The sequence below is a fragment of the Aethalodelphis obliquidens genome, unplaced genomic scaffold (genome assembly GCF_003676395.1).
Source record: "Aethalodelphis obliquidens isolate GAN/ISIS:26980383/991018 unplaced genomic scaffold, ASM367639v1 scaffold93, whole genome shotgun sequence".
NCBI lineage: Eukaryota > Metazoa > Chordata > Mammalia > Artiodactyla > Delphinidae > Aethalodelphis > Aethalodelphis obliquidens.
The window spans coordinates 4,709,590-4,728,215 of NW_020838037.1; the positions used below are offsets into that span (position 1 = coordinate 4,709,590).

At 37.4% G+C, this 18,626-nt stretch overlaps 1 protein-coding gene across 1 annotated transcript in view; it reads right to left on the bottom strand.

Annotated features, from left to right (window-relative positions):
* DYNC2H1 (dynein cytoplasmic 2 heavy chain 1) overlaps positions 1-18,626 on the bottom strand; it is a 373,792-nt gene that overhangs the window by 329,076 nt on the left and 26,090 nt on the right. Inside the window, exons 13-18 of the mRNA XM_027095669.1 lie at positions 9,737-9,832; positions 5,479-5,631; positions 4,529-4,627; positions 3,335-3,474; positions 3,030-3,258; positions 2,019-2,146 (exon numbers count right to left, since the gene is read on the bottom strand). Of these exons, the coding sequence (XP_026951470.1) occupies positions 2,019-2,146; positions 3,030-3,258; positions 3,335-3,474; positions 4,529-4,627; positions 5,479-5,631; positions 9,737-9,832 (845 nt within the window). The remainder of the gene's footprint in view (positions 1-2,018; positions 2,147-3,029; positions 3,259-3,334; positions 3,475-4,528; positions 4,628-5,478; positions 5,632-9,736; positions 9,833-18,626) is intronic.

Below are 18,626 nucleotides of genomic sequence, written 5' to 3' on the forward strand. Positions count from 1 at the left end.
GTATCTGAAATACATCCTCAGGATATGGATTTTCTAATCTTACAGCATATTTCCCAAAAGTACCCATAAAATAATTATCTGTGTGTATATATATGTGTGTATTAGCTTAGATGAATACATGTTAACTTATAAGCAAGAAACAGAAAAATGAAATATGGCATGTAGGACAGGCATTCTTTTTGTTTTGTTTAGCTTTGGCAGGGAAGTATAAATAGAAACCCCGTCTATAGAAAAGGACAAACAAATAGCAGTAGCAGCAGTAGAGGTCTTGGGCAGTCAGGTAACAGCATAAAGTCAAACAAAAATGGGCTCAAATAGAGTATCCAACAGAGAAATCTCATGTTCAAACATTACAAAAACACTGACTTTTCCTTACTTCAAAGTAACATTAATGGCACTATCATTATCCTAGTCATCCAAGTTCAAACCTTCAAGCCATTTGTCTCTTCTCTATTCCTCATCCCTCATCTTCCTTCAAAAGTAAGACCCCTTAATACCTCATAATATTTCCTCCTCCACATTTTGAATACCAACAACTTGATTCAATTAATTATTACTGGGTTTCTGGATGAAGACAGACGAACCTCTCTTCCTCCAGGATCTCTTGATTCCACCATACAACTCTATTTCCAGATTAACATTCCTAATGTATAGCTTTGGTACTAACACGCTTCTGTTTAGAAACCTTCAACAACTAATCATTCTAACACGAATAACATCCAAATTCCCTGTTTTAGAATGTAAGACTCTCCCAAATCTGTACTTTATCTACTCCTTTCCAGAAATATCTCCTCTAGTCCCTAATAAAACATTAACCCTAATCAAATTCTCAATTAACCAACTTCTGTTTTCAGTATATAAATCCCTCTCCTGAGAGACTCTGCTTTAACCTCCAATTCTCATTTCTACCCATCAAAATCCTAGTTCAACTATTTCTATCTTAATGAAGCTTTCCCTGATTTTGCCACAAATGGATGGGATATCATCCTGTAAATCTCCATAGCCTTTAGTCCAGTCTCTAATATGGAATATAGATTATTCTATCTAGTATTAATAACAATTAATAACAACTAGCATTTATTGAGAACTTAACCTCTACCATTAATTTACATGCAAATTACTCATTTAATCGGCAAAACACTGAGATAAATAATATAGTTGTAATTGCTTTAAAGCTGAGGAAATGGAGGTTCACAGGGTTGAAATGACTGTCAAACTCATGCAGCTAGTAAGAGCCATCTACCTCCAGAGCCCACTCTCTCAACGCCTGCGTGTACTTGACTTAATCATCAAACATACTTGTCTTATTGCACTACGAGAGAGCAAGCAAATTCATCTCAGGAACTCTGTCTTCATCTTTCTACTCCCACAGGACAAGGTTTTACATATTGTAAATGAGCACCAAATAGTTATTGAAAGAAAGAACAAATGGATTAACAAAAGTGATATTATACTTTATAGGTAATATATACACAATTAAACAAGGCCCTTCCTTCCTTCCCAGGGCTTATTGCATAGAATGGTTTCAGTGATCGGAATTCCAGACAGTGAAGGGGATATTCTGGGTTATGAAATGCCCCTCAGAAGGTCTCCTCCACATTTAGGGCAATACCCAGAGGCAGCACTATCTTGTGTGCCTCCCAGGGCATTTTGAAAGGGGGCAGAGCCATACAAAATTGGAGTCAAATGTCCTCCAGTATGCTCTCAGTAGTAGATTCTTACCATTCTTAGACTGTGCCCGTGCACATCAAATATTAGATCCTCACACCAGATCTGGAAAGAAGCCTCTTCCCCCAGTCTGTCCTATCCAACTAGGTCTCAGCCAGCCGAACCTCTAGAAGAGGTTTTCTTAGTCTCAGCAATTCTCTACTCAGATGATTCTCAAGTGTCATAGCTGAGCTCTAGAGGAGGTAAGACCGATGACTGGACTTCAGTACCACTAAATGAAGAGTACCCATACTATCCCATGGCAAGAACTGCTATGATACATAAGTACTACTTTAACTTCTGTATCATACCTTGGAAGTCGTTCTACTTCTTTCCCTTTTATTTTCAGTGCTTTAAAATTTTTCTCCCAATCATGTACTGTAGAAAGATGCTTTTCCACTAGAACTTCCATATCAACTTGCCCAATTACAATCCATTCCTGTATAAATGGAAAACATATTATTAAAAAAATAGAATAAGTTACCATTTAAAAGATTAGAGTCCAACTATTAAAAACAATAAAAAGGGGCAAATGTGAGGTTTCAAATAAATTTCAGTTTAAGTATATAAATGTAATCATTATCACATAGCCTAAAGAATGAACAGGAAAAAAAAACAATACATAAAAATATACTGATCATAAAACTTTTTTGAAGAGACTGCAAAAAACTTTTCTTTAGATTCTCAAGTTTGATGTGTCAAAGACAGAATCACTTCTGCAAAGCCAAGAGCTACTATAGGCAACAAATCCGAAAGTATCCAGATTCAATTAATTCCAGAAAAATAAAATGCAGAAGAAGCACTGCAGCGGCAGTTAAGAAACTTGATGAATTCTCAGTCATATGCCTCAGGATCAATCAAACGAGCAATAAATGCAATAGGGGTTTATCTCTGGAGAGTTAGTATGATGCACCTTAACAAAAGTAAGAAATTAAATCATCTCAATTTCATTAACGTTGAGGGCTTCCCTCCATGGATTGCTCTCAATCCAAAGAATAAAGAAAAGGATATATTTTCCTGAAAGGAATTAAAAATGACACAACAGAGTCACGTCAAATTCCAAGTTGATACAACATTCAAAAAAAGAAAAGAAAGAGAAACTAGCTTCTCAATCTTCAAAAAGAGAGAAAAAAAATTTAGGGTAACATTTTTCTCATCTATAGCATAAACCTAGATTGTATATGAATTCTAAACTTTGGCTCTCTGGCTTGCATTATTTTTACTTTATGCCACACAAGATAATTTGTTGATTTGTACATTTAATACTAATTCAATCAATCAGATGAATATTACAGTAGGACAGAAAATTACATGTTCCATACCTTATGTTGATGTAAAACAGCTGACAATCTCCTAAATAGATCTTCTGCTTTGCTGAAAATAGTCAGAAATCCACTTGCATTTCTATCAATCATAATAGAAAAAATAGATTCATCTCCTGCTTCACCCACTCCCTTAAACTGATTAGGAATGCCGATGAATCTCTTCATTTCTCTATAATATTTAGCCCGAATTTCTTCAAAAGGAGGCTTGAATTGTAATCGTCCTTGTCTGAAAGCAAATAAATAACTTTAACATATAAATTATTGGAAAAGTATAGATTGAAAATTAGTTTAAAAAATCTTACTTGTATGTTAAGTCTATATTTATTTCTGGCAGATTCTCATTAAGTGCTTCTAAGCCCATCTGATACTGATGTTCCAGAGCTTTGTACAGTTGATGATTCCAGTGCTGTTTCCACGCATGCATGTCACTTGCTTGGAATCCCTAATATGTTATATTCACATTTTTTATTTAATAATTAGGTGGTAGAATGGGTTTTCATTTAATGCTTTCATATCACATTTGGTAAAATTATAAGCAAAAAAACCCTCATCTTAAATATCTTAAAACATGTGATTCCTTAATTGCTACTTGTATATATAAAGTCAAATATGAAAATCTCTAATCTTCGTGCTTATAAATAGTACACAAAAAGATCAGAAAAATTTTAAAAATCAAGTTAATAGTAAATGCATTTTACATATGGACTTTATTTTATGATCCTATTAAAACAACAACAATAACAGGAACAATAGTTTATTTTGTAAATTTCTTAGTCCTTTTTCAAAAATTCCCATCAAGTATAACTCTTCTATTCCCTTCACTCCCTAAATAATCCATTGCACATTTAAAAACATGATACATTTAAAACAAAAGAATGCACAGTATAGTTTACATACTTTTTTGCTTCCATATAACCATAAACATATCAATTCTAATACTTTCATTTTAATTTTTTTCTTGAAGTTCTAAGAGCTGAAAAATATATGTAAATGTTTAAGATACTTACCTCATATTCCACTAAGATCCCTTTATCACCTACTAGGTAGACTCTGTGCAAACTACTTTTATACAGATCATCTCATATCAAAATGCATGTGGAACTGACATTTTACCCAAAAAAAAGAAAAAATTCTGAAACAGAGTTATTTCAGTCATTAGGCTTCTGCCTAAACTTAACTTTGTCACAACAGACGTAACAATCACCTAAAAGAAAACTAACAAATGATAGATATTTTAGCACCATGTCAGAGAAACTATTTACAAAGTCTAAATTGAGGGATCTGGAATTCCGTAAGACAAACAGAAACATATTTTTAAACGTAAATGCATTGCTAATTTATGGTCTTTATATATAATTCAGTCAAATTCTAAATTTATGAGGAATTCATTAGTAAAGATTTACAGATAACCTTTATGAACTTTTCATCAATTCATATATTCACATTCTGAAAAGGTCATATTACAAAGTGTAGACACAAAGTAAAACACACTTTACCTGTGCTTCTACACTTGCTAAGCCAGTTCTTAATTCTTGTAATCCATCTTTCCACCGCTGTTGCTGCCGAAGCAAATCAATGTCCATAAGAACTACCACCTATTAAAAATTAGAACATAATAATTTCAGTAGAAAATCTTGACAGGTACCACCTTACCCAAGTGATAAAGGTTAACTCAACCTATAATAAGACATATCAATACCTAATCAATGTACTGAGAAAGGCAAAATATCACTTCTGTGGTATTCCTACCAAAATTGTATAATCTCAATCTAAAATGAGAAAGCATCATATAAAACCAAATCAAGAGACATTACAGGGGCTTCCGTGGTGGCGCAGTGGTTGAGAGTCCGCCTGCCGATGCAGGGGACACGGGTTCGTGCCCCGGTCCGGGAAGATCCCACATGCCGTGGAGCGGCTGGGCCAGTGAGCCATGGCCGCTGAGCCTGCGCTTCCAGAGCCTGTGCTCCGCAACGGGAGAGGCCACAACAGTGAGAGGCCTGCGTACCACAAAAAAAAAAAAAAAAAAAAAAAAAAAAAAAAAAAAAAAAAAAAAAAAGAGACATTACAAAATAACTGACCAGTACTCATCAAAAGTATCAAGGTCATGAAAAACAAGGTAAGACTGAGGAGTAGGAGACTACAGAGCCTCAACATTTAAATGCAAGGTGGGATCCTGGATTGGACACTCAAAAGGAAAAAGGACATCAGTGGAAAAAGTTATAAAATTCAAAACAGTTTATTTCCTAGTTTTGATAAATGTACTATGGTTACATAAGTTGATGACAATAGGGAAAGCTGGGTGAAGGGCAAGTGTGAACTCTTTAAACTATTTTTGCAACTTAAAGTCTCAAATTATTTCCAAATAGGAAGTTATTTAAAATTATAATCTAATTACTTTTTAAAGAATACTATTCATAGCTTATTAAATTTTATAAATAAAATATACCTTTTCGCAAAATGTAATGTGCCATTTTCTCAGTCTTCTATTTTCAGTGGCAAGTCGTTCAGCAGCATTTTGGAGTTTTTGGATGTAGCCTTCTAATTCTTTAGGATTATTCCAAGTAATCTGTGACTTTCCCCCACTTCCTACTTTTGAATTCTAAGGTACAACAAATGACATTTAGTATTTAACACATTTCTTTTTTTGAAAAGATTCAATATTCTACATCATTAGTCCAATTATCCCTAATATTTACGTGCAATAAAAGAGCACACAATAGTTTTTTCCATTTTATAAATGATAAGGCATTCTGCCCAGAACTGAGTAGCCCCATTCCTTCCAAGTTCTCCCTCTTACAACTAAAATACCCTGGACATAACACAACAAACAAGCATAGGAATACTAAAAGATAGAAATAAGAAGGTGGACAGCCTAGAAACCTTGGGAATTGAGGAACAACACACCTGTGTTTCCTTAATGTCTCCCTTATATCCCAGACAGTATGCTGGAGAAGCCTCCAACCTGGAACCACCCCCAGGGACAGACAAAAAACCTCCAGAAGAAGCCTGTTCCCTCTGTCCACAGGACCAGAAAAACAGTGGCCTAATGACAGAAAACCTTTTTAGCAATACGCACCCTACTCCAACTTAACACCAATAGAAACCCACCCCCTTCTTCAGTTTCATTGGGACCAGGAAGTGAGCTGATCTTCCATCCCCTGCTTATGTCAGTGGGGCTTAACAGAGAGCTGAGCCTCTACCCCCATTACGCTGCAACAGAGCAGTGTGAATCAGCCCTCCACATCCTCCCAATCATGTCAACAGAGCTTAGAAGGGAGCTACGCTTACACTCTACTTGGAGGCAACAAGACACTGCCAATTGATGTCCCACTTTCATGGGAAGGTGTCAGTAGGGGAAAAGGGGTCACTAAACTTCAACTCCACTCATCTGAAAAGGAAGCAGTGCAAGTCAGTGTTCCATTTTTGTCGGGATAGTATCTGCAGAGCCCAGCAGAAATTTTAACATATACACTCACCCTGTCTTCAAGCTGTACCTCACTGTTTCAGAAACAAACAACGCTTCACTTAGAAAGGAATGCAAATTTGAATGGCAGTGGATTTCTCAGCTGAAACCATGAGGGCCAGGAGGAAGTGGAACAACATTTTAAAGTGCTAAAAGAAAACAACTGTTGGGCTTCCCTGGAGGCACAGTGGTTAAGAATCCACCTGCCAATGCAGAGGACCCGTGTTCGAGTCCTGGTCCGGGAAGATCCCACATGCCATGGAGCAACGAAGCCCATGCACCACAACTACTGACCCTGCACTCTAGAGCCCATGAGCCACAACTACTGAAGCCCATGAGCCTAGAGCCCATGCTCCACAACAAGAGAAGCCACCGCAATGAGAAGCTCACGCACCACAACAAAGAGCAGCCCCCACTCGCCGCAACTAGAAGAAAGCCCATGTGCAGCAAGGAAAACCCAATGCAGCCAAAAATAAATAAATAAAATAAAATAAATGAAACATTAAAAAAATAAAGTAACTTAGAAACAATTTCTCTCTAAAAAAAAAGAAAATAGACAACAACTGTCAACCATGAATTATATATCTGGTGAAACTATCCTTCAGGAATGAGGGAAAATAAAAACATTCTTAAACAAAAACTAAGAGAATCTGTCACTAGCAAACCTACTCTTAAAAGTATGGCTAAAGGAAGTTTTCTCAATAAGAAGGAAATGATTTTTTTAAAAAAGCGTGGAACTTTAGAAAGGAAAAAAGAACATTGGGATGTGGAAAACGTAAATAAAAAATAAACTATCCTTCTCATGAGTTTCTTAAATCATATGTGATGATTGAAGCAAACCCCATCTGATGCAGTGTTTCATGTATGTAAAGGTTACTAAATATTTAAGACAAATATATAAAAATGAAGAGGATAAAGAGACCTAACTACAAGTGAGGTTTCTATACTTCACTTGAACTGGTATATATTAAGGCATAGCAAGTCTCTGGCATATTGTGACCCTCTATAAACAGGTGATGAATGAACGAAACTAAACAATTATAATAAATTCAATAAAATACTCTGTGAATCAGTTCAAAAAAAATTTACTGAATAATTACTACACACTACTTACTGTTGTATTACTAGTGTATAAAAATAAATAAATTAAGAGTTCTTGCTCTCCAATATAGAGAGTGGCCAGGGGAGTATTAAGAACTTTAGTGTTCCTTCTCCTCCTATCTTAGTTTTTGTCCCCTACTATGTCTCATTTAACATATGTTAAATATAATTATTTACTTCTCGCAACCCAATTTCTCAAAATAAGCTTCCTCTTTAGAAATATCAACAGATGTAATTTTGAATACATTTATTACAGAAGAAAGGGCTCTGAACACTCTGATTTAAAACATTATCTATTAGGTGAAAAAGTTTAAAAATAATAAAGTATTAACCCATTTTCAAAAAGTACACTTGTAAACATGCACAGAAAAAAAAGTTTAAAATGACATATACACTATTAAGAATGGCCAACTCTTAGTAGTACAATCATAAAACATTTGTTCTTTCTGTTTACCTATATTTTTGAAATTTTCCATCATAAACTCATATTGAGCTCTGGCAATAAGAAAAAAAATTTAATAACATCTATAATATGAATTATATAACTTCTAGTAAATTTTAAGCCTGAGAACTAGTGTGCATTAAAAAGTTATCTTAGCAGGTCTGACTGTTATCCCTTAAAAGGTCTGCTTAAAAGATTGGCCCTTAGCTGGCATCTGAGAACTTGGATTTTGGAAGAGTTCCCACCACTCTAATTTTTAAGAGTGGCTCACTGTACCTAAACAATATGGTTTATGCTGAACACTTGATTGTCTTCTGGGAATCTGGAATTTTGGTACATATTAAGGCAGAAGATACCTACATGACCAGTTCCCGATAAAAGCCTGGGCAATGATCTTTCCTAGTAAAGCAATATTTCACATGTGCTACTTCTTGCTGGAGAAATTAAGCATGCCCTGGGTGATTACACTGGGAAAGGACTCTTGAAAGCTTGCACCTGGTTTCCCCAGGATTTCACCCCATGTACCTTTTCCTTTGCTGACTTTGCTTTGCCTCCTCTCACTGTAATAAATCATAAGTAAATCATCTGTGAGTACAACTATACCCTGAGGCCTATGAGTCCTCCTAGTAAATCACAGAACCTGGGGGTGGTCTTGAGAACCATGACACAACTAGCTATCCACTTTAAATAAAAGAAGAATTAATGGGTATATCCCTCTTCTACTTATCTTTTAAAATATTTCATGTCTCTGAAGACTAAAAATGTTTATTTCAAAAAGTGAGCAGTCACATACTAACAGTTTAAAAACTAGTGTGGGTTTTCCTAATTTCATATGTGTGGATATTTAAATAAGCATAGATAAAGAGCAAATAAAACTTAAATTATAAAATCAGGAGATGATGGAAAAGCACTAAAGAGTCTTGTATATAAGGACCTCGCACTTCAGTGAATAAGTAAATATAATAGCATACAAGTTTGTATACAGTAAGTCCCCTACATACGAACGAGTTCCATTCCGAGAGCACATTCATAAGTCCAATTTGTTTGCAAATCCAAAAAAGTTAGCCTAGGTACCCAACTAACACAATCGGCTATATTGTACTGTACTGTAATACGCTTATAATACCTTTCACACAAATAATACATAAAACCAGACACAAAAAATTAAAAAAACGTTTTTAATCTTAGCAGTACAGTACCTTGAAAAGTACATTAGTACAGTACAACAGCTGGCATAAAGGGGCTGGCATCGAGTGATCAGGCAAGAAGAGTTACTGACTGGAGGAGGCAGAAGGGGTGGGAGATGGTAGAGCTGAAGGATCGTCAGCAACAGGAGCGGGAAGGCAAGCTGCAGTTTCACTCATGCCTGATGTTGATGGAACGCACGTTCACATCTCTGAAAGTTCGCAACTTGAAGGTTCATATGTAGGGGACTTACTGTACTACATATATATAAATATATATATATATATAAATTCAATTGATCAAAATCAGCACCAAAATATGTGAAACATTATAACTGTTTAAATCTACAGTTGTAAAAAACGTTACTTGTTAAGACTGAAGGAAGTCACTGGGGAGCAAAATAAAGCCTTAGATCAATGGCTGTGTTAAGCTGAAGGGTATACAAAAAAACTAAGAAATAAGAAACACTTCACATGTAAAATCTAATTATAATAGCATAAAAAGTCCATTTACCTTAATTATCTGTTCAAACGCTAAGGCAGATTGTAACATCATTGGTCTCTGACTTTGAATCATTTGTTGATCGATAGAATTGTAAAAATGTGCCACCTACAAAGTAAAATTCCAATTAGGAATAATTAATAATAAATAGCAACTTAATTTTAAATTTTTCATTTTTAATTATTTGAATGGAAATATTAACTCTTCTCAATTATAAAATTTAGCAAAAAATTAGTTTTTCATCTCCAATAGAGCACTTACACATGTATTAACATACAAAAGCAGCAAGTGTAAGTATGTGCTGAGTTCCTATAATCTGCCAAGTCATGTTCTGGTGGGTGATTAAACAAAGACTATAAAACCTAGTCCCTGGAATCAAGAAGTTCACAGCCTCATAGGGAACACAAAGGAAACCAGTAAAGCATGTTAAAGTGCTAAAAAAGTGAACTTATTCTTGCAACTCTAAGAACCTGTTCCTTCATCAGTATATAACACAATGATTTACCCATTTCTCAGACCAAAAAAAACTTTTGAGTTGTCCTTAACGCTTCTCACATTCCACACGAGTAGAAGTCTATTGACTGTGCCTTCAAAACATATATTGAATTCAACCACTTCACCAACCTCCATCAATCCCACCCCAATTCAAGCACCCTCAACTCCTGGCAAGACCAGTGCAACGGTATCAGAACTGGTCTGTTTCCAACTGTGGCCCTATGGTCTATTCAAAGCATTCAGAGTATCCAGAATAGTCCTTTCTTAAACGTAAATAGTATCATACCTTTAGCCTATTCAAAACTTTCAAATGACTCCCCAAAATATTTGAGAATAAAATGTAAAATCCTAAAATTCTTACCTGAAACCTTCCAATGGTTTCCCAACACACTTAAGAATGAAATCCAACTCTAAAATCCTTACCTTGGCACATTATACATAAACTGGCCTTTAGCCCCGCACAAACCCCTCCCTAATTGCACTGCAGTGAAATTGGCCTCCTTGCTGTTTACCTAACTCTAGAGTCTTCCCTAAGAAACTCTGAAAGTCATTCATTCCCTCTGCCTGCAACAGTCTTCCTCCAGATATCTGCATGGTTCTTTCGCTCATTTTATGCCATGTCTCTTCTCAAATATTACATTTTCATTAAGGCCTCCCCTGGCCATTCTGTATAAAATAGCAGTATTTGTCACAGTCCTATTACTGTTTTCATTTTCTTCAAATATGTGCTTATCACTACCTAACACTGTATTATTCATGCATTTGCTATCTACGTCCCGTTATAGTGTCACTCAGTAAACGTCATTCATTGAATTAATCAATGAATCAAAAAATAGAGATACCTACAAGGTACCATGGTGGACAAAAGAGGACACTGCCAACTCTGTCAGGGAAAAAGGACAGGTTCAGGGAAGAAGATCAAGTGGACACCGTGGAGTGAGTTTAATTAAGGACTTTAAAAAGACTGTCTTCATTTTTATATCCCTAGCATGTCAAAAATTCTTGGCACAGAGCAGGTGCTTAAAAATGTTTCTTAACTAATTTTATAGCAAGTCACTTCTTTCCACTAGTATGCATAAAAATATACTTTATTTCGTGGGGAATAACCACTCTATTTGTTCTGTACCACAACAGTAGTCCCAGAAAAAGCCCAATCAGGAAAACTAGAAACAAAATAATACATAAAATTATAGCAATGTGGCCATACTGTTTTCTATCCAACATCCTACTTCATAGCCCCCACTCTAACTAAATGTGTGCTCATAAGTAAAGGTATACACAATACATTCTCCCAGTTGCTCTTCCAGGGGTAAATACAAATACTATATGATCATTCAAGCATCTTTTGAGCTTTTATTTTGTTAGACTAAATGCTTAGGATAGAGAAGTCAGCAAGCCTCTCTGCTTTGGAATATATAGTCCCTCTATCTGAAATGATCACTCACACTACCTTGTGCTCTTGAGAAAACATATGTATGCTCTTTCAAACTCACATTAAACATCATTCCTCTGTAAAGATTTATCTGATACTATCTCTACCCTACCCAGGAAAATAATTGAAAATTCCCACCTCTATGCTTTCACAGGACTTTCTGAACATCTATCTACAATATAGTATTCATTAAACACTGTATCTACTTGTTGACTATCTGTCATCACTATATGAATTGTAATGGAATAAATATGGGCTTTGGAGTCAGGGAGACTTGGTATTAAATCCTAACTTCATAACTTACTAGCTGTGTAGTACTGGGAAAACTATGTTACAAATCTGATCCCCAATTAGATCAGTGAAAAATGGGGGTGGGGGTAATTGAAATAACATAAATACAGTATCTACCAGAAGCCCTGATATTTAACGAGAACTCAATGTTTAGTTTGCTTTCTCCCACTAGACCAGTGGTTCTCAACCATGGCTGATTTGCACCCAAGGGGACATTTGGCAATGTCTGGAGATATTTTTGATTGTCAGGACTAGGTACGTGCTACTGGCCAGGGATGCTGCTAAACATCCTACAATGCACAGGACATCCCCCACAAAAAAGAAGTGGTCCAAAAGTACCAAGGCTGAGAAACCCTGTACCAGAGTGTGGCAGTAATATATTCATTTTTATATCCTCACTACACTGTGCCTGGCAGTACAAGTGCTCAAAGAATCTTTATTGGATGAAAGAATGAGAAACCAAATACTCACAAGATACTGTTCCTGCCCTCTGAGATCTATTAATCAAATGAGAGAAAAAATATAAAACTCCAATACTACATAAAAGTGTTCTAAGAGTGATTTTCACACTGCACACAAAATAAGGAAAAATCAATTAAAAGAAGACAAAACAATTAAAGTGAGTTGGGAATTAAAGGATAACTAGGAGTTCTTCAATCAGAGGGAAGAGGTATCAGTGCATAATGACAAGTTCAGAGAGGAACCAAGTTTCATATTACTAAAGCACAGGGTGCAGCATGAGAGGGAAGGTATAGGGAGTGAAGACCACAATCAGTAAGGTCAGCTAGGGTATGATTAAGAAGGGTGTTGTATACATGCTAAGGAGAGAGACAATGAGGTAGTAATAGTTGGTTCTGACTCACTCCAATACTGTTCAAGCCACCAGACTGCCTTGTGCCTGCCCTGGGCTCTCCAGAAAGATCCAGCATATGCACCAGAAATACATCTACACGTGGAACAACTCCTACAGAACACCTACTGAACGCTGGCAGAAGACCTCAGACCTCCCAAAAGGCAAGAAAGTCCCCATGTACCTGGGTAGGGCAAAAGAAAAAAGAATAAACAGAGACAAAAGGATAGGAACGGGACCTGAACCAGTGGGAGGGAGCTGTGAAGGAGGAAAGGTTTCCACACACTAGGAAGCCCCTTCGTGGGCGGAGACTGCGGGAGGCGGAGGGGTGAGCTTCGAGGCCACGGAGGAGAGCACAGCAACAGGGGTGCGGAAGGCAAAGCGGGGAGATTCCCGCACAGGCACTCACCAGCCCGAGAGGCTTGTCTGCTCACCCGCCGGGGCGGGCGGGGCTGGGAGCTGAGGCTCGGGCTTCGGTCAGAGGCAGGGAGAGGACTGGCGTTGCTGGCATGAACACAGCCTGCAGGGGGTTAGTGCACCACGGCTAGCCAGAAGGGAGTCCGGGGAAAAGTCTGGACCTGCCAAAGAGGCAAGCGACTTTTTCTTCCCTCTTTGTTTCCCAGTGCGCGAGGAGAGGGGATTAAGAGCGCTACTTAAAGGAGCTCCAGAGACGGGCGCGAGCTGCAGCTAAAAGCGCGGACCCCAGAGAACAGATCACTATCCACACCCCCCTTCCGGGGAGACTGTGCAGCCCGCCACTGCCAGGGTCCCGGGATCCAGGAACAACTTCCCTGGGAGAACGCACAGCACACCTCAGGCTGGTGCAACGTTACGCCAGCCTCTACCGCCACAGGCTTGCCCCGCACTCCTTACCGCTCCCTCCCACCCCCACCCCCGGCCTGAGTGAGCCAGAGTCCCCGAAGCAGCTGCTCCTTTAACCCTGTCCTGTCTGAGCTAAGAACAGACGCCCTCCTGCGACCTACACACAGAGGCGGGGCCAAATCCAAAGCTGAGCTCCGGGAGCTGTAAGAACAAAGAAGAGAAAGGGAAATCTCTCCCAGCAGCCTCAGAAGCAGCGGATTAAAGCTACACAATCAACTTGATGTACCCTGCATCTGTGGAATACATGAATAGACAATGAATCATCCCAAATTAAGGACGTGGACTTTGAGAGCAAGATTTATTTTTTCCCCTTTTCCTCTTTTTGTGAGTGTGTACGTGTATGCTTCTGTGTGAGATTTTGTCTGTATAGCTTTGATTCAACCATTTGTCCTAGGGTCCTATCCGTCCGTTTTTTTTTTTCTTTAAAAAAATTTTTTTTCTTAATAATTATTTTTTATTTTAATAACTTTATTTTATTTTACCTTACTTTATTTTATTTTATCTTCTTTATTTCTTTCGTTCCTTCCTTCCCTCCCGCCTTCCTTCCTCCCTCCCTCCCTCCTTTCTTTCTTTCCTTTCTTTCGTTCTTTCTTTCTTTCTTTCTACTTTTTCTCCCTTTTATTCTGAGCCGTGTGGATGAAAGGCTCTTGGTGCTACAGCCAGGAGTCAGTGCTGTTCCTCTGAGGTGGGAAAGCCAACTTCAGGACACTGGTCCACAAGAGACCTCCCAGCTCCACATAATATGAAACAGCGAAAATCTCCCAGAGATCTCCATCTCAACACCAGCACCCAGCTTCACTCAACGACCAGCAAGCTACAGTGCTGGACACCCTATGCCAAACAACTAGCAAGACAGGAACACAACCACACCCATTAGCAGAGAGGCTGCCTAAAATCATAAGTAGACAGACACCCCAAAACACACCAACAGACGTGGACTTTCCCACCAGAAAGACAAGATCCAGCCTCATCCACCAGAACACAGGCACTAGTCCCTTCCACCAGGAAGACTACACAACCCAGTGTGAACCAACTTTAGCCACTGGGGACAGACACCAAAAACAACGGGAACCACAAACCTGCAGGCTGCAAAAAGGAGACCCCAAACACAGTAAGATAAGCAAAATGAGAAGACAGAAAAACACACAGCAGATGAAGGAGCAAGATAAAAACCCACCAGACCTAACAAATGAGGAGGAAATTGGCAGTCTACCTGAAAAAGTAGTTCAGAATAATGATAGTAAAGATGATCCAAAATCCTGAAAATAGAATAGACAAAATGCAAGAAACATTTAACAAGGACCTAGAAGAACTAAAGATGAAACAAGCAACGATGAACAACACAATAAATGAAATTAAAAATACTCTAGATGGGATCAATAGCAGAATAACTGATGCAGAAGAACGGATAAGTGACCTGGAAGATAAAATAGTGGAAATAACTACTGCAGAGCAGAATAAAGAAAAAAGAATGAAAAGAACTAAGGACAGTCTCAGAGACTTCTGGGACAACATTAAACGCACCAACATTCGAATTACAGGGGTTCCAGAAGAAGAAAAGAAATAGAAAGGGACTGAGAAAATATTTGAAGAGATTATAGTTGAAAACTTCCCTAATATGGGAAAGAAAATAGTTAATCAAGTCCAGGAAGCACAGAGAGTCCCATACAGGGTAAATCCAAGGAGAAACACGCCAAGACACATATTAATCAAACTGTCAAAAATTAAATACAAATAAAACATATTAAAAGCAGCAAGGGAAAAACAACAAATAACACACAAGGGAATCCCCATAAGGTTAACAGCTGATCTTTCAGCAGAAACTCTGCAAGCCAGAAGGGACTGGCAGGACATATTTAAAGTGATGAAGGAGAAAAACCTGCAACCAAGATTACTCTACCCAGCAAGGATCTCATTCAGATTTGATGAAAAAATTAAAACCTTACAGACAAGCAAAAGCTGAGAGAGTTCCGCACCACCAAACCAGCTTTACAACAAATGCTAAAGGAACTTCTCTAGGCAAGAAACACAAGAGAAGGAAAAGACCTACAATAACGAACCCAAAACAATTAAGAAAATGGGAATAGGAACATACATATCGATAATTACTTTAAATGTAAATGGACTAAATGCTCCCACCAAAAGATTGGCTGAAGGGAAACAAAAACAAGACCCATATATATGCTGTCTACAAGACACCCACTTCAGACCTAGAGACACATACAGACTGAAAGTAAGGGGATGGAAAAACATATTCCATGCAAATGGAAACCAAAAGAAAGCTGGAGTAGTAATTCTCATATCAAACAAAATAGACTTGAAAATAGAGACCATTAGAAGAGACAAAGAAGGACACTACATAATGATCAAGGGATCGATCCAAGAAGAAGATATAACAATTGTAAATATTTATGCACCCAACATAGGAGCACCTCAATACATAAGGCAAATACTAACAGCCATAAAAGGGGAAATCGACAGTAACACATTCATAGTAGGGGACTTTAACACCCCACTTTCACCAATGGACAGATCATCCAAAATGAAAACAAATAAGGAAACACAAGCTTTAAACGATACATTAAACAAGATGGACTTAATTGATATTTATAGGACATTCCATCCAAAAACAACACAATACACATTTTTCTCAAGTGCTCATGGAACATTCTCCAGGATAGACCATATCTTGGGACACAAATCAAGCCTTGGTAAATTTAAGAAAATTGAAATTGTATCAAGTATCGTTTCCGACCACAACGCTATGAGACCAGATATTAATTATAGGAAAAGATCTGTAAAAAATACAAACACATGGAGGCTAAACAATACACTACTTAATAACGAAGTGATCACTGAAGAAATCAAAGAGGAAATAAAAAGATACCTAGAAACAAATGACAATGGAGACATGACGACCCAAAACCTATGGGATACAGCAAAAGCAGTTCTAAAAGGGAAGTTTACAGCAATACAACCCTACCTTAAGAAACAGGAAACATCTCAAATAAATAACCTAACCTTGCACCTAAAGCAATTAGAGAAAGAAGAACAAAAAAAAACCCAAAGTTAGCAGAAGGAAAGAAATCATAAAGATCAGATCAGAAATAAATGAAAAAGAAATGAAGGAAACAATAGCAAAGATCAATAAAACTAAAAGTTGGTTCTTTGAGAAGATAAACGAAACAGATAAACCATTAGCCAGACTCATCAAGAAAAAAAGGGAGAAGACTCAAATCAATAGAATTAGAAATGAAAAAGGAGAAGTTTCAACTGACACTGCAGAAATACAAAACATCATGAGAGATTACTACAAGCAACTCTACGCCAATAAAGTGGACAACCTGGAAGAAATGGACAAATTCTTAGAAATGCACAACCTGCCAAGAGTGACTCAGGAAGAAATAGAAAATATGAACAGACCAATCACAAGCACTGAAATTGAAACTGTGATTAAAAATCTTCCAACAAACAAAAGCCTAGGACCAGACGGCTTCACAGGCGAATTCTATCAAACATTTAGAGAAGAGCTAACACCTATCCGTCTCAAACTCTTCCAAAATATAGCAGAGAGAGGAACATTCCCAAACTCATTCTATGAGGCCACCATCACCCTGATACAAAAACCAGACAAGGATGTCACAAAGAGAGAAAATTACAGGTCAATATCACTGATGAACATAGATGCAAAAATCCTCAACAAAATACTAGCAAACAGAATCCAACAGCCCATTAAAAGGATCATACACCATGACCAAGTGGGGTTTATTCCAGGAATGTAAGGATTCTTCAATATTCTCAAATCAATCAACGTGATACACCATATTAACAAATTGAAGGAGAAAAACCATATGTTCATCTCAACAGATGCAGAGAAAGCTTTTGACAAAATTCAACACCCATTTATGATAAAAACCCTGCAGAAAGTAGGCATAGAGGGAACTTTCCTCAACATAATAAAGGCCATATATGACAAGCCCACAGCCAACATCATCGTCAATGGTGAAAAACTGAAAGCATTTCCACTAAGATCAGGAACAAGACAAGGCTGCCCACTCTCACCACTCTTATTCAACATAGTTTTGAAAGTTTTAGCCACAGCAATCAGTGAAAAAAAGGAAATGAATCCAAACCGGAAAATAAGAAGTAAAGTTGTCACTGTTTGCAGATGACATGATACTATACATAGAGAATCCTAAAGATGCTACCAGAAAAGTACTAGAGCTACAATGAATTTGGTAAAGTAGCAGGATACAAAATTAATGCACAGAAATCTCTGGCATTCCTATACACTAATGATGAAAAATCTGAAAGTGAAATCAAGAAAACACTCCCATTTACCATTGCAACAAAAAGAATAAAATATCTAGGAATAAACCTACCTACGGAGACAAAAGACCTGTATGCAGAAAATTATAAAACACTGATGAAAGAAATTAAAGATGATACAAATAGATGGAGAGATATACCATGTTCTTGGATTAGAAGAATCAACATTGTGAAAATGACTCTACTACCCAAAGCAATCTACAGATTCAATGCAATCCCTATCAAATTACCAATGGTATTTTTCACAGAACTAGAACAAAAAATTTCACAATTTGTATGGAAACACAAAAGACCCCGAATAGCCAAAGCAATCTTGAGAACGAAACACGGGGCTGGAGGAATCAGGCTCCCTGACTTCAGACTATACTACAAAGCTACAGTAATCAAGACAGTATGTACTGGCACAGAAACAGAAAGATAGATCATGGAACAGGATTGAAAGCACAGAGATAAACCCACGCACATATGGTCACCTTATCTTTGATAAAGGAGGCAGGAATGTACAGTGGAGAAAGGACAGCCTCTTGAATAAGTGGTGCTGGGAAAAGTGGACAGGTACATGTAAAAGTTTGAGATTAGATCACTCCCTAACACCATACACAAAAATAAGCTCAAAATGGATT